This window comes from Corvus moneduloides, chromosome 34 (assembly GCF_009650955.1).
Source record: "Corvus moneduloides isolate bCorMon1 chromosome 34, bCorMon1.pri, whole genome shotgun sequence".
In the NCBI taxonomy this organism is placed as follows: Eukaryota; Metazoa; Chordata; class Aves; order Passeriformes; family Corvidae; genus Corvus; species Corvus moneduloides.
In genome coordinates this window covers 25,376-40,652 of record NC_045509.1, presented here as the reverse complement: position 1 = coordinate 40,652, position 15,277 = coordinate 25,376, and the positions used below count along the sequence as shown (strand labels likewise).

At 66.4% G+C, this 15,277-nt stretch overlaps 3 protein-coding genes across 3 annotated transcripts; 2 read left to right on the top strand and 1 right to left on the bottom strand.

Moving 5' to 3' along the window:
* The first annotated feature begins 103 nt into the window (after positions 1-103).
* FIBP (FGF1 intracellular binding protein) lies at positions 104-4,722 on the top strand. The gene is made up of 11 exons (XM_032094974.1): positions 104-191; positions 568-654; positions 1,081-1,279; positions 1,483-1,609; positions 1,871-1,971; positions 2,416-2,549; positions 2,905-3,013; positions 3,467-3,530; positions 3,948-4,034; positions 4,142-4,239; positions 4,501-4,722. Exons 2-11 carry the CDS (start codon positions 570-572, stop codon positions 4,568-4,570), a joined length of 1,074 nt encoding a protein of 357 aa, XP_031950865.1. The 5' UTR covers positions 104-191; positions 568-569; the 3' UTR covers positions 4,571-4,722.
* A 665-nt stretch (positions 4,723-5,387) lies between these two features.
* Positions 5,388-10,431, top strand: LOC116437315 (EGF-containing fibulin-like extracellular matrix protein 2). The gene is given in 12 exon segments (XM_032094965.1): positions 5,388-5,644; positions 5,646-5,678; positions 5,928-5,976; positions 6,487-6,641; positions 6,643-6,724; positions 7,124-7,243; positions 7,531-7,647; positions 7,798-7,917; positions 8,365-8,478; positions 8,862-8,994; positions 9,220-9,403; positions 9,840-10,431. Coding segments are annotated over 12 exon segments (1,377 nt in total). The 5' UTR covers positions 5,388-5,584; the 3' UTR covers positions 10,050-10,431.
* Positions 10,432-10,587: 156 nt separating this feature from the next.
* ZFPL1 (zinc finger protein like 1) lies at positions 10,588-14,579 on the bottom strand. Its single transcript, XM_032094969.1, has 8 exons — positions 14,356-14,579; positions 13,689-13,797; positions 13,482-13,593; positions 12,749-12,942; positions 12,601-12,664; positions 11,961-12,050; positions 11,201-11,309; positions 10,588-10,847 (listed from the first exon to the last, which is right to left on the bottom strand). The coding sequence occupies exons 1-8, from the start codon at positions 14,553-14,555 to the stop codon at positions 10,679-10,681; spliced, it is 1,047 nt and encodes a 348-aa protein (XP_031950860.1). The 5' UTR covers positions 14,556-14,579; the 3' UTR covers positions 10,588-10,678.
* Between the last annotated feature and the right edge of the window lie 698 nt (positions 14,580-15,277).

The window sequence follows — 15,277 nt, the reverse complement described above, 5'->3', positions numbered from 1 at the left end:
GGAGTGAGGGGTTCATACGAGGGGGGGCTGGTCCTTACCGTGGGAACTGCTTTTTGCTCGGGGAGCTCGGGGTGGGGAGCTCGCGCGCCGCGGGGGGAGGGGCAGGAAAGGCCCCGCCCCGCCGTGACGTCACCGCCGCGCCCGTGACGCCATCGCTCTGCGTCGCGCGAGGAGCGCGCGGAACGGCGCCGGTCGGTGGGGGAGGGGCGGGGAGGGGGCAGGGGCTGGGGGAGGGGCGAGGGTCCCGGCGGTCTCCCGGGGGGAAGGGGTCGTAACTGCTCTTTGGGGGGGAGGGGCTCCCAGTGCGGCCCAGTTTCGGGGGGGCGGTCCCAGTTTGGGCTGGGGTGTGGGGAGGGACTCCCAGTATGGCCCAGTTGGGGTCAGAGGGTCCCAGTACGGGCCAGTTTGGGGCCGGGGTGATCCCAGGGTGGCGGGAGGGGCTCAGGGGGTTCCCAGTACGGCCCAGTTTAGGGTCAGCGTGTCCCGGCGTGGGGTCAGCGTGTCTGGGGCTACTCGGGGCCACTGGGGACATTTGGGGACACTTGGGGACACCGTGGCCCCCCGCAGGGATGAGCAGCGACCTGGACGTGTTTGTGGGGAACACGACACTGATCGACGAGGAGGTGTACCGGCTGTGGCTGGACGGGCACTCGGGTGAGGGACACGGGACAGCTGGGCCATGGCCGGGGACACACCTGGGACAGCTGGGACGCACTCGGGACAATGGGACACACCTTGGGACATTTGGGGACAGCTGGGACACAGCTGGGATCCGCCTGGGACACCTGAGGAGCAATGGCTGGGACACAGCTGGGGACACAGCAGGGGCAGCTGGAACACAGCTGGGACACATCTGGGACAAGTGGGACACACCTGAACACATCTGGAGGACGCTTGGCACACACCTGGGGGATACCCAGTGTCCCCAGTGCTGTCCCCGGTGTCCCAATGGCACCCCCAGTGTCCCCGATGTCCCAGTGCTGTCCCCGGTGTCCCAATGGCACCCCCAATGTCCCCGATGTCCCAGTGCTGTCCCCAGTGTCCCTCACATCCTGAATGTCCCCAACGTCCCTGTCGCAGTGGCCGAGGCGGTGGCGCGGCGCCTGCGGGGCGGGGTGCTGGAGCGGGAGGGGACATCGGTGGCGGTGCTGCAGAGCGACACCCGCGACCACTACAGAACCTTCCAGATGCTGGAGCGGCTCCTGCACGCCCCGCCCCGGCTGCTGCAGCAGCTGCTGTTCCAGATCCCCCCCGAGCGGCAGGCGCTGCTCGTGCAGCGGTACTGGGGGCACTGGGAGGGACTGGGGGGCACTGGGACATCCCCCCGAGTGCCAGGCCATGCTCATGCAGCGGTACTGGGCAAACTGGAGGGACTGGGAGAGACTGGAACAGCCTAACTGGGGACGCTGGGGGGACTGGGAGTGAACAGGGAGGGACAGGTGGGGGGACTGGGAGCGCTGGGACAGGTGCTGGGCCCCCCAGGTACTACGCCTTTGATGAGGCCCTGGCCCGGGAGCTCCTTGGTAAGAAACTCTCCAAGGGCACCAAGAAGGAGCTGGATGAGATCAGCGCCCGCACCGGGGTCGGGATCCGCAGCTGCCGGCGCCAGGTGGGAGCCCAAACCCGGGGGGGGCGGGGGAGAAACGGGGGAATCCTAAACCAGGGGGGAGGGAAATGGGGGAAGAAACCCCAAAAATGGGGAGGAAAACCCCAAAAACGGGGGGGCTTTGGCTGGCGGGGGGCGTGGTCTGGCCCTACTGGGGAGCTCGGAGTGGGGGAGTTCAAAGGGGTTTTGCAGGTTCTGGGGGGCTCTGGGGTCTGGGGGGGTTTTGGGGTGATTTTGGGGCACTGACCCTCCCCATCCCCCCAGTTTGACAACTTCAAGAGAGTTTTCAAGGCCGTGGAGGAGCTGCGGGGGCCCCTGGCCGAGAACATCCAGCAGCTCTTCCTGCTGCCCCCACCCCTCGCACGGTGGGTCTGGGGAGGCCCCAAATTGGGACAGGGCTTCAAATTGAGGGGGGGGCCCAAATTGGGGGGGGGGGGCAAGGGGCTGCCCCTGGGGGTGGATTTAGGGGGCCCCAGGGGGTGTTGGGACCACCTGAAGGTGCTGGGGGGGTCTCCAGTGCTGCCGGGGGGGGGTCCCAGGGGAGTCCTGGTGGGGGTCAAGAAGGATTTTTAGGACCCCCATTGTGGGGGAGGGTTTTGGGGTGCAGGCAACACCTGCGAGGGGGGGTTGGGGGTTCTAGGAGTGGTTTGGGAATGTGGGGGGGGTTTGGAGGTGCTTAGGCGGGGTTTAGGGTGCTGAGGGAGGATTTGGGGTGCCAGAGGGTGTTGGGGTTGTTGAGGGGTTTAAGGGAGGTTTGGGGGTTCCCTTGGAGGCCGGGGACCCCTGACCACCCCGTTTTGCCCCCCCAGGGACTACGCCGCCATCGTGTTCTTTGCCAACAGCCGCTTTGAGACCGGCAAGCGGCGCCTGCAGTTCCTGACCTTTGGGGACTTCGCCGCCTGCGCCCAGAGCATGATGGGGCACTGGAGCCAGGGGGCACTGGGTGAGCCCCGGAAGCCCCCCACCCCCCGAAATCACCCGGCACCCCGCGCCTGGGGACACCCCCCAGTGTGGGGGACATGTGGGTGACATCTTTAGTGTGGGAGGGAGGTGGGGGGCTCTGGGTGAGGAGATGCCTTGGGGACATCAAGGACACTCAGAGACCCCCCTGGTGACACCGGGAACCCCCCAGGCGTGACCTGGTGTTCAGGTGACCCCGAGGGACCCTGGTGACCACCAATGTTTCCATGACCCCAAGATGTCCCCAGCATCCCCAGTGTCTCTGTGACTGCGACACCTCCGTGGTGTCCCCAGTGTCCCCCTGTCCGCATGTGACCCCGGTATCCCCCTGTCCCCAGCACCCGAGGCAGCTGAGCCAGATGGGGACCTGCCCAAGTCTTTCCTGCAGGACCTGAAAGAGCTGAAGGTGCTGGTGACCGACAAGGACCTGCTGGACCAGCACAAGAGGTGACACCGCAGGATGGGGACACCCCAGGACAAGGACACCCCAAAAACGGGGACAGCAAAAACAGCCACACCCTGATAATGGGCACCCCAACTCTATGGGGCACCCCAAAAGCCGGCTCACTGCGAGCAGGGCCACCCCAGCAGTGGAGCCCCCTCAGACCCCTGGGGCCCCCAAAACTGGGCGGGTCCCCCAAATCTCCGGGTCCTGCAGAATTTCCTGGGATCCCCCAAACTTTCATCTCCCCAAACCCTTGGATCTCCCCAAACTTCTCCAGTTTGTGGGTGGGTGGCCCAGTGCCCCCCACAAAAATGCCATTTGTGCCCCAAATTCCTGGGTCCCCCCCCAAACCTTGGGTCTTTCTTGGGGTGGGGGGGAGGAGCTGCTGGAGTTCTCGGGGGGGGCCCCGGTTTTGGGGGATCCCTGGGTCCCCCCAAACCACCCCCTCCCCCTAGCCTGGTGTGCTCGGCCCTGCGGGGGAAGATCTCGGTCTACAACGAGCTCGAGGCCAATTTCAAGGTGAACCCCTGAAAAAAGGGGGAGTCCTGAGGGGGGGAGGGGACCCAAAATCCCCCTGAACCCCCTGAAAAATCCTGGGACCCCCTAAAATCCCAGGGGACCCCCCTGGGCACCTTTGTGGGGGGTGAGTGGGTGAGTGGGGGGGGGGTCCCCAGCATTGGGTTTCCCCCTGAAGGGAATTTTGGGATGGGAGGTGGGTCTCCAAAATCCTGAGAGCCCCCTGAGGTCCTGGGCGTTCTTTTTGGGGGGCTCAGGTGGTCCTGGGAGGGTGGTCCCGGTTATGGGAGTTCCCCGAAATCCTGGGCTCCCCCCACAAAGAACTGGGTCCGCGCTTGGGAGGGATTCCCGGGTTTGGGGGACTCTGGGGGAGGGTCCCAGGTTTGGGGGGGGTGCCCAAAACACCCTTGTGCCCCCCAGGCGCTGTCCCGGGCGCTGGTGAACGTGGGGGGGAAGTTGACCCACGCCCGTGACGTTCGGGATTTCTTCGTGGACCTGGTGGAGAAGGTGAGGGGGGACCCCAAAAACGGGAACCTAAAAGACTTCCTGGCATTCCTGGAGTAGGATTCTCTAAACTGGGACTCCCCCCCCAAAAATTGGGGGGGTCCCCGCAGGTGATCGAGCCCTGCCGCTCCGACAAGTGGAGCCCGGGGGACCTGCGGCTCTTCCTGACCCAGTACACGGCGGCACCCCGAAACCTGCCCGGCTTCAGGTGAGACCCCAAAACCGGAAACACCCCCTTAAACCACCCTCGAATTCCCCTGAGCACCCCCAGATCCCCCCTGGAACCTACCAGGCTTCAGGTGAGACCCCAGAATTGGAAACCCCCCTGATTCCTCAAATCTTCCCCGGCAACCTTTAGAGGGACCCTAAAAACACCCCAAAACTGGGCTGAGGGGTGATTTGAAACACATGGGGGGTTCCCTGAAAGCGAGGGACCCCCCCCAAAGTTTTGGGCTGCCCTGTTTTGCAGGCACCAGGCGCTGTGGGAGCGCTACATGGCCGCCATCACCGCCTGCCTGCTGCGCATGTACCACGACTGAGCCCCAAAAACGGGCCGGCCCCGAAAACCGCAGACCCCAAAACTGGGGTACCCCGAGGATGCGACACCCCTGGGAAATAAAAGGATTTGGGAGTCGCCCCCCGAATGGCAAGGGACACCCCAAAAATGGGGCAGCTTCCAAATATGGGACCCGAAAAAGAGGGGGAATCCCGAAAATCTGACAGCCCCAAGGATGGAGGAGCAGCATCCCAAAATTTGGAGTCCGGGGGATCCCCCGGAAATGGGGACTGTGGGCATTAGGACACCCCAAATCCAGTGGATGCAGGAGTGGCAGCACCCCAAATATCGAGACATTGGGAATTGGGGAACCCCAAAAAAAGGGGTGACTCCAAAACTGGGACACCTCGACTTAACCCCATGGAGACTCCCCAAAGCTGGGGGTGTCTGGCAAGCGGGACCGCTCCAAAATGGGGGAAACCCCGAAATTTTTGGGCGCTCCTCCCACGTGACCCCAGAAGGGCGGGGGGGGGTGGGGGGGGAGGGAGTAATAAAGAGGTGGAAATGGAGCTGAATTGGAGGCGTTTGTGGGGGGTGGCTTGGGGGGTTGGACCCCGAGATTTTGGGGAAGGGGTGGGTTTGGGAGGGGGAGAATTGAAGGGTCCCCAAATCTCGGGGGGGGGGTTGGGGGAATGAAGGGAGGGGGAGGGGCATTGAGGGATGGGGGAGGGGCCCTCCCGCGCTTCGGGGCCGATTTTGGGGGGGGAGGATCTGTTGAGCCTGGGGGGAGGGGCCAGAGCCGAGAGGGGTAAGTGAGGCCACGGGGTTTTTTGGGGGGGGGGGGGGGGGGGGCTCACCTCCACTCCTTCCACGGCGGGGCCCCCCCCTCGAAACGCCCCTCCCCCACAGCGACGCCCCTTCCTCCCCCAACCCCGGAGGGGGCTTTGGTAGGGGAGGGGCGTCCCGGGGATGGAGGGGGGGGGGCTGCCAGGAGGGGGCTGGGCCCCTCCGGCGGGTCACAGAGTTTGGGGTGACGCCCCCTGACCCCCTCAGCGCCATGGGCCCCCCCTCGCTGCTCCTCCTCCTCTTCCTCAGCGCCACCGTGGCCCCCGCGGCCCCCCCCGGACCTGGAGGAGCCCGAGGATTATGCGGTGGGGAAGGGGCGATTTGGGGGGGAGGGGCGGGGGGGTTCTGGTTCCCCTCCCGAAATCTTCCCCCCCGCCCCAAACGCCCGAGTCCCCCCTCCCAAAAAAATACCTTGGCCCCTCCCCCATTCCCAAACTTCTGGAGTCGTGATGGGGGAGGGGCTGGGATGGGGAGGGTAGGGGCGGGGGGAGGGGTGTGGGGTCACTTGGGGGGGGTCATGGGGGGTGGGTGACCCCCTCTCTCGCCCCCCCCAGGAGTGCAGCGATGGGTACGAGTGGGACCCCGAAACCGAGCACTGCAAAGGTGGGGGAGGGGATCTGAGGGTTGGGGCCCCCAACTTGGGGGGGGGCGGGGGAAGTTGGGTCCCCAGTCTGGGGGGGTTGAGGGTCCCAAATTTGAGGGGGGCGGGGTTCTCGGGTTTTGGGGTGTCCCGGGGTCCGCAGGAGGCATTCGGAGGTCCCGGCCCCCCCAGGGATGTGGTGGGGTTCTGGGGGTTCCCAGGCTGGTTTTGGGGACTGGGGGTGTCTCGGGGGTCCCTTCTCGGTGTTCCCTCCCCAGGGGTGTTTGGGGGCTCCCAGGGTCACTTCAGGAGTGGTCGGGGGTGTTGGAGAGGAGCGGTTTAGGGTCTCGGGGGGTGTTTTGGGGGAGTCCTGAGGGAGTTCGATGGGGTCTCAGGGAGTGTTTGGGGGAGATCTTGGGGCTGTTTCGCGGCAGGGGGGCACGGGGTCCTCTCTCGGGGTGCTTTGGGGGGTCAGTGGGTGACGGGGCTGGTTTGGGGGGGTTCCCCTTTACTGCCCCCCCGGACCCCTCCAGACGTGGACGAGTGCGCGGGGGCGGGGCCGCCGCCGTGCCGGGGATCCATGAAGTGCCTGAACCATTTCGGGGGGTACCTGTGCCTGCCGCGCTCGGCCGCGCTGCTCAGCCCCGGCCCCGGCCCCGGCCCCGGCCCCGGCCCGGCCCCGCCCCCGGCCCCGGCCCCGCCCCCCGGCCCCGGCCCCCGACGGCCGCTGCCCGCCCGGATTCGGCCCCGCCCCCGACGGCACCTGCGCAGGTGAGAAGGGGCGGAGCCTGAGGGGTGGGTGGGCCCGCGGCGAGGGGCGTGGCTATGGTTATGCAAATCGGTGGGCGAGGCTGTTGAAAGATGCAGGGGCGTGGCCAAACGGGTGGCGGGTGTGGCCAAGGAGCAGCAGGTGGAGCCAAAAAGAGGGCGGAGCTGGTTTGTGGGCGTGGTTTACAGGCGAGGCGTGGTCTAGGAGGGTGGGGCTGATTTGTGGGCCGGGCTAAAGCACAGGTTGTGTTTCGGGGTGTGGCCTGGGAGGGTGGGGCTGCCCCGGGGGTTTTTGGGTGTGATTTTGGGGGGTCCCTGCAGGGGTAGGGGGGGTGATCCCATGATTGGGGGTCAGTCAGGGGGGAGTCCCGGTGCTTCTCCCCTTCCTGTGCCCTCCCCCAGACGTGGACGAGTGCGCAGGGCCCCCCCCGTGCCGGCCCAGCCAGGACTGCATCAACCTCCCGGGGGGCTTTGAGTGCCGCTGCCCCCCTGGCTACCGACACTGGCGCACCGAGTGCGTGGGTCAGTGCAAGGGTCCTGGGGGGCGTGGGAGGGTTACGGGAGTTTTGGGGAGGATTTGGGGGGGCTAGGATGAACTGTGGGGGAGTTCGGGGGGAATATGGGGGGATTTGGGGTGGGGCTATGGGGTAAAGGGAGCTGTGGGGCTCTATGGGGTGGGTTTGGAGCTCAGGGGTGTTTATGGGGTAGTTTTGGGGTGGTTTTGGCTGTTTCTGGCGCAGATGAGGAGGAGGGCTGGGTGTGGGTTCCAGGGGGTGTTTATGGGGTGGTTTTGGCTGTTTCTGGCACAGATGAGGACGAGTGCCAGTTCCGCTGGTGCCAGCACAGCTGCGCCAACTCCCCTGGAGCCTTCGCCTGTCGCTGCCACCCCGGGTTCAGCCTCGGCCCTGACGGCCGCTCCTGCCTTGGTCAGAGCCCCCCCAGGCCACCGGGACCCCCCCGGGACACCCCCAGATGTAGGGGGGGAGGATTTCCCCCACTGTCATTGGGCCCTGGAGGGTTGGGGGGAGGTGAGGCCTCCCAAATCCTCTCCCGAAGCCCCTCCTTCCCGCCCACAGACGTGGACGAGTGCTCCATGGGCGCCCGCTGCTCCCAGCACTGCCTCAACACCTTCGGCTCCTTCCGCTGCCGCTGCCGCCCCGGCTTTGCACTGGGCGCTGACGGGCACGAGTGCCACGGTAAGACACGCCCAGCCAGGTGAGGACACGCCCACTCCCTTATGGACACGCCCCCCCGGTCCTGAGCACACCCATCTGGTGTAGACGTGCCCACCCTGGGTATGGACACGTCCCCAGATAAGTAGCCACGCCCATAGAGCAGTAGCACCGCCCCCAGGGCCATGACCACGCCCCCTTCCCCGCCCAGAGCCCCACCCTGCTATCAGACCCCTCCCACAGACACAGAGCCCCTCCCCCGGTTCGCAGTCCCGCCCCCACCTTGGGCCGCCCACTGCTGGGTGGGGTGGGGTGGGGTGGGGGTGGCACGGGCGTTGCCGGCGTGGGGCTGTTGAGACCCCTCGGGTGTCACCGCGGGGCCGCCGGTGGCTCGGCCCCCCCCCCCCCCCCGTCGTCACTGCAGGGCCTCACCGGGGTCTCTGTCCCCCCCACCTCGTGGGGGTCTCTCAGACGTGGACGAGTGCCAGGCGGGGGTCCCGTGCCAGCACCGCTGCCAGAATCTCCCGGGGGGCTTTAGCTGCCTCTGCCCCCCTGGCTACGCTGAGGACAGGGGGCTGTGCCGGGGTATGGGGGGGCTCAGGAAGGGGCTGGGGGGGCTTTGGGGCGGTTTCGGGGCTTTGGAGGGGCTGTGGGATGGTTTGGGCAGTGTCTCTGGTGCGGTTTGGGAGCTGTGGGGGCTCTGGGGCAGTGGGGGAGCCGTTTGTGGTGGGTGGGGGGACTCGGGGGCTCTGTGGGGAGGCTGAGTGGGCTCCGGGAGTGATTTGGGGGGGCTGTGAGGCGGTTTGGGGGCTTTGTGTGGGATTTGAGGGCCCTTCCTTGTTGGTGATGTCAGGGGCGGGTTTGGGCAGAGCTCTGGGGTGTTTTGGGGGAGCTCTGGGGGGTCGAGGGCTTTGTGGTCAGTGTGGGGGGGCTCAGCCGCCCCCAAAGCCCCCCCCATTCCCCTCCAGATCGGGACGAGTGCGCTGAGGGCTCCCACGACTGCAGGGGGGCCCAGAGCTGCCTCAACACTTTTGGGGGGCACCTCTGTGTCCCCCGCGAGCTCTGCCGGGGACCCTACACATCTCACCCCCGCAGCAACGGGTAGGTACCCCCCCTACGCACCCCAAAACCCCAGGGACAGGACGCGATCCCTCTGTGCACCCCCAAAATCTGGGGAGACTCCTTGTGACCCCCACCAGGTCACCCCAAAATCCTGGGGGATCCCTGTAACCCCACCGGGGGGGAAGGGGCAAGATCTGAGGGGAGTTTTTGGGGGCCCCGGGGGGTTTGGAGCCCCCCCTGACGCTCCTTTTTGGGGATCTCCAGGACCTGCGTGTGCCCCGAGGGTGTCCCCGGCTGCGCCCCCCGCCCCCGTTGGCTCCTCCATCGTTTCCTGGCCATTCCCCAAATTCCTGATGTTCCCACTGGGATTTTCCAGCTCCAGCACCCCCCGGGGGACCCCCAAAGGCTGCGGCTGCGGGGAGGCCCCCCTGGCACCTTTCGCCTGCGGGTACCAGGGGCTGGGAGGGTTTGGGGGGGGTGGAGAGAGCTTGTGGTGGGGCTCAACAGAATCTGGGGTAGTTCTGAGGCATTTTGGGGGGGGCTAAGGGGAAATTTGAGGGTGTCTGGTGTGGTTTTGAGGAGGTTCTGAGGTATTTTGGGAGGGTCTAGAGGGCAGTGGGGAAGGGTTAAGTGGGGGGTTGGGGGATCTGTGGGGTGATTTGGGGTCTCTTTGGTGTCCTTTGGGGTATTTGGAAGGGGGTCTTTAAGGCATTTGGGAGGGTTCAATGGGAGTTTGGGGGGCCCGGGGGGAATCTGGGGGGGGTTGATTCTCTGTGGTGCCACTCGGTGTTTTTCGGGGGTCTTTAGGACATTTTTGGGGGGGGGGGTGGGAATTCGGGGGGCCCGGGAGGTGGGGTCTCCGTGTGACCCCGCCCTCCCGGCAGGCGCTGACCAATCACAGCTCGCTGCTGGAGCTCACGCGCCCCCTGGCGGGCCCGCGGCAGCTGCTGCTGGAGCTGGAGCTCCTCCCACGCGGGCCCCGCCCCCCGCCCGCCGAGACCACGCCCACCAGCGCTTGGGACCCGCCCCCTCCGCGTGGGCGCGGCCTGGCCTTGCTCCGCCTCCACCTGGCAGTAGGGGCCCACCCATTCTAGGGGGTGAAACTCCCAAACTCCCCCCAGGACCCCCAAAACTCCACCGGGAACCCCCAAAACACCTCCGGGAGCCCCAACTGTGCCCTGGGGCCTCCAAACCCACCTGGGACTCCCCAACCCCCCCTGGGACCTCCGATTTCCCCCAGGTCTTTTCCAGGACCCCCTGAAGAACCCTCTGGGACCCTCCAAGGACCCCAAGCCCCCCCCCCGGGCCTGCCCCAAACCATCCCTGGGACAACCCTCACCCTACCTGGGATCCCAAAATTTCTCCCTTGGGAGCCCCAGCTTCCCCCAAAGGATCCCCCAAACCATCCCCATGACCCCCCAAAGAAACCCCCGGGACCCCCAGTGTGGGGGCAAACAATGAGCGTCTTAGTGCTGAGCAGTTCAGAGTGGTGGGAACTGGGAGGGACTGAGAGGGTCTGGGAAGTTTTTGGGGACACTGGGAGGAACTGGCGTGTTACTGGGAGGGCACTGGGATGGAACTGGGGCTCACTGGGAGGAACTGGTGCTTCTCCAAGAATCGCATGGACACTTCTGCCTTCCTCTCCACAAGGGGGCACCATTTATTGGCCACACCCTGCCAGAGCCCCGCCCCTCCACACCAGGCCCCGCCCCTGGGGGCGTGGTCAGTGCCCCACCCGCACGTGGGGGTTGTTGAGCGGCTCAAGGGCGGGGTCGGAGTCGGCCCCACCCCTGCCCAGGCTGGCCAATAGGAGCAGCAGCAGCGCGAAGGCCGCAGCCCCGCCCAGGCACAGCACCAGCAGGGGGCGCCGTTGGGCCCCACGCATGCGGCACCTGCGGGGGGAGGGGTGACAGGGGGACCGGGGACCCCCGGAGAGACCCACAGTGACCCCCGGAGAGCCCCCCAAAGGGACCCCCAGGGCCCCCCAAAGGGACCCCCAGTGATCCCCCATGACCCCCCCAAAGTATCCCCCGGGGTGCCCCAAGAGACTCCCAAAGGGACCCCCCCAGAGCGACCCTCAATATGACCCCAAGTGAGCCCCCGAAATGCCCCCCAGGGCCCCTTTAAAGTGACCCCTCAAAGTGACCTCTAGTGACTCCCCCAAAGTGTCCCCGGCTTCCCCAAAGTGACCCCCAGGACCCCTCCCCAAGTGTCCCCCCAGTGCCCCCCCAGCCCCCAACCCCACCTGAACTTGGGGGGCACCCATGCCAGGGGCCGGCGCCGGTATTTGTCCTCGTCACGGTCAGGGGGGCTCCGGGACTCGCGCCCCCCCAGGGGCTTGCGGGGGGCAGAGCCTGTGGGGCAGGGCAGAGGGACCCTAAAACCTCCCCACGGGGCCTGGGGGGCCCCAAACCCTGCCCTCCCATGGGGTCCCCAAGCCCCACAACCCCACAGTGGGGACCCCACAGAATCTTATAGAGCCCCACAGAACCTTCTGGAGCCCCATAGAACCCAATGGGAACCAACAGAACACCATAGAGCCCCACAGAACCTTTTGGAGCCCCACAGCGCCCCATAGAACCTTCTGGAACCCCACAGAACCCAATGGGACCCCACGGAACTTTCTAGAACACCACAGAGCTCCATAGAACCCCACAGAACCTTCTGGAGCCCCACAGTGCCCCATAGAGCCCCATAGAATCTTCCAGAGCTCCATAGAACCCAATGGAGCCCCATAGAACCCAATGGGACCCCACAGAACCTTCTAGAACCCCGTAGAACCTTCTACAACCCCACAGCACCCCATAGAACCTTCTAGAACCCCACAGACCACCGTAAAACCTCACAGAACCTTCTGGAACCCCATAGAACTCAATGGGACCCCCATAGAATTTTCGGGAGCCCGACAGAGTCCCACAGTACCTAATGGAACCTAATGGTGCTCCCCCAAGGCTCTCCGGCACCATGGGGACACCCCAAACCCCCTCCGGCCCCCCCAGACTCACCTGGGTGCAGGGTTGGGGTCTCCCCCCCCATGTGGACGACGGCGTGAGGTGGGGGGGGGCTCTGGGCAGGCTCCGGAGGGGTGATGGGGGCTGCGGGGACAGAATTGGGGGTTGGGGTGTCCCACGGCAGAACTTAGGGGCTCTCAAGGGGTTGGGATGTGCCAGAAAAAATTTGGGGGGGGCGGTTTGGGGTCTCCCAGAGGGTTTTGGGGTCCCATAGAGAGGGTTTGGGGGGGTCCCAGGGAGATATGGATGTCCCAGAGAAGGCTCAGGGAAGGGCTGGGGGTCCCAGGAGGGTTTTGCGGGTCTCCCCAGGGGTCAGGGTTCCCAGGGGGGTGTCCCTGGTGGGTTGTGGAGTCCCAGGGGGGTTTTGGGGTGTCCTGGGAAGGGTTTGGGAGCCCCGGGAGGTTTGCGGTGTCCTGGGGCAGGGAATAGAGGTCCCCAGAAAACATTTTTGAGGGTCTCTGGTGGGTTTTGGGCCATCCTGGGAGTGTTTTTTGGGGTTCCAGGAAGGTTTTTGAGAGTTCTGGGGAGGTTCACGTTCCTGGGTAGAAATAGGGGGGCAGTCCCAAGGGTGTCTGGGGAGTCCCGGGGATGTTTTTGGGGGCCCTGGGGGGTATTTTTGGGGGTCACCCCTCACCATCCCAGCCCCTGTCTGGCTCCTGGGCAGTCTCAGGCTCCGGCAGCTCCTCGGAGTCCTCAATCTGTAGGGAGATTGGGGTATTTTGGGGTATTTCTGGGCGGTTTGGGGTATTTAAGTATATTCTTAGGATGTTTGGGGCACTCACCAGCGGCAGCCCCAGCCCGGGCCGCGCCCAGGGCGCCGTCCGGAGCCGCGCCCGCAGCGCCTCGGCCACGGGGCCCTCCAGGTTCGGGGGGGGGAACAGCGGCCCCCCGCACTGGGGACAGCGGTGCCCGGCGGGGGCCGTGCGGGGGGGCAGCGCCCGTGCCCAGCCTGCCAGGCACGGCCAGTGGAACACGTCTGGTGGGGCACAGGGGGTCAGGGGGACCCCAAAACCCACCTGGGAGAGATTTGGGGGTCCCACGGGAATCTCTAGGGTGGCCTTGGGGGGCCCAGGGGGCAGTTTTAGGGGGGTTGGATGGGCCTGGGGGGGACCCAAACACCACCAGCCCCCTCCCCACCCCTCAAAAGCCGCTTTAGACTCCCCCTATCCCCTCAAAACTCACTTTTAAGGCTCCCAACCCCCCAACACCACCCCAAAATCCACTTCAAGATCCCCAATCCCCTTAAAGGTGGTTTCAGGGTCCCCCCCCCCCTTAAAATCAGTTTTAGGGTCCCAGAACTCAGTTTCAAGCCGCCCCCAGCACCCCCCAAATCCAGTTTAAGGACCCCCAACACCCCCAGTGCTCCTTAACTCTTAAAACTCCCTTAAAGCCCCCTAAAAGTCACTCTCAAGCCCCCCCAGCCCTGCTGCGAGTTCATTCCTGCCCTCCCAAAGGCAGGTTAGGGTTAGGGTTAGGGTCAGGGTCAGCGTTAGGGCCCCCCCGGAGCCCCCCCACCGTAGCAGACGAGCCGCACAGTCTCGCGCTCGCCCAGGGGGGCTTCGCACAGGGGGCACTGGGGGCTGTAATCGCTGTCCTGCAGCCACTGCAAATACGACCTCACGATGCACTGGGGGGACACGGGGGGTTGGGGGGTCAAGGGGGGGTCCCGGGGGGTTTGGGGACCGCCGGCCCCCCCCACCCCGGAGCCCCCCGCCGCCGGACCTTGGGATGGGCGCTGACCAGGCAGCTCTCGCAGACGTTGACGCGGTGCTCGAAGCAGAAGAGCGTGGTCACCCGGCGCTTGGGGCACTTGCACAGGCCCATGGCGAGGCTGGGGGACCGCGGGGGGGGGGGGGCGTTGAGGGCGGGGGAACCCCCGCCCCCCCCACCCAAAAAATCCTCCCGTCCCGTCCCCTCCATCAAATACTTCTGGGAGCCCCCTGCCCCCACCGTGGGGGACCCCTGGAATCTGGGGGCTCCCAGGGGTCCTGGGTCCTCCTCGCCCTCCTCAGAAGAAGCTCCCGGTGTCCGAGACCCCCCAGTCTCTCCCCAGGACCCCCCTGGACACCCAGCGGGACTCCCTGGGCCCCCCCGGAGCCCCGATCCCCCGCCAGACTTCCCTTCAGACGCCCCAGATGAGGCCCAGGACCTCCCTTCCTCCCCCTCCTCACAGGGCTCCCGGTGTCCGAGACCCCTCAGGACCCCCCAGGAAGCCCCCGGGACTGCCCAGAACCCGCCGAGCACCGCCCGGACGCCAACGGGACACCCCAAAACCCCGCCCAGGACTCCCCTGGACCCCCCAGACCCTCCAGGACTCCCTCCGGACGCCCCCGGAGCCCCCCCAGGCTCCCCCAAATTCTCCCCCCAGCTCCCCCCGCCCCCCACTCACACGTTCCTATGGCGACGCGCTGCCCCGCTGGCGCTTCCGGGTACGTCGCTCCTTGATTGCGTCACTTCATGCAGATTTTCCCGGAAGTGTGGCCTGTCTCCGACAAAGCCGCCACACCCAAGATGGCGGCTGGAGCCCGCCCACCGCGTTCCCGCGCGGCGCGGGGAGATGACGTCACTGCCGTCTGTTCGAATGGCCATGGCGGGAGGCGGCGGGCGGCGCTCGGCGGGGGCGACCCCGAGGGGTGAGGGGGAATCTGGGGGTGTCCGGGGAGTCCTAGGGGTCTTCGGGCTCTGGGGAGGCCCTAGGGGCAGTCTACGGGCGACATTTGGGGGTGAGGTGGTCCCTGGGGGGGGGTATTTGGGGAAGCTGTATGGGAGGGGGCGGGGTCTGGGCGGGGCTTTGGGGGGGGCTGTGTTGGGGCTGGGGGCGTCTTGGAGGGATCCAGGGAGGATTTTGGGCCGGGGCAGTACATGGTGGGGGGGGCTCTGGGGAGGCTCTGTGGGCTTTGGGATGTTCCTGGGGGATTTCTGGGTTAACTGAGGGGCTCGGGAGGAGTCCCGGGGGCCAGCTGGGGGGTCAGCACCCCCACATCCCTCATCTTCCCCCCCCAGTGACGCGACGCAGCTCCAAGCGCTTGGTGGTCTCGGCCCCCCGGGGCGGCCCCCCCTGGGCACCCCTGTCCCGCAGCCCCCTGGGCAGCCCCGTGAGTGGGGTCACTGTGAGAGATTCCGGGGACTTGGGGGCGGTTCAGGGAGTCGGAGGGGCACCAAGGGGTTTGAGGAGGGTTCCAGGGGGTTTTGGGGGGGGTCAGAGGAGTTGGAAGCTCTCAGGGGCTTGAGGGGTCCCAGGAGTTCGGGAGGAGGTCTTGGGGGGTTGTGGCGGGTCCTGGGGGGTGTTCCGGGAGTCCCAGGGCCCCAGG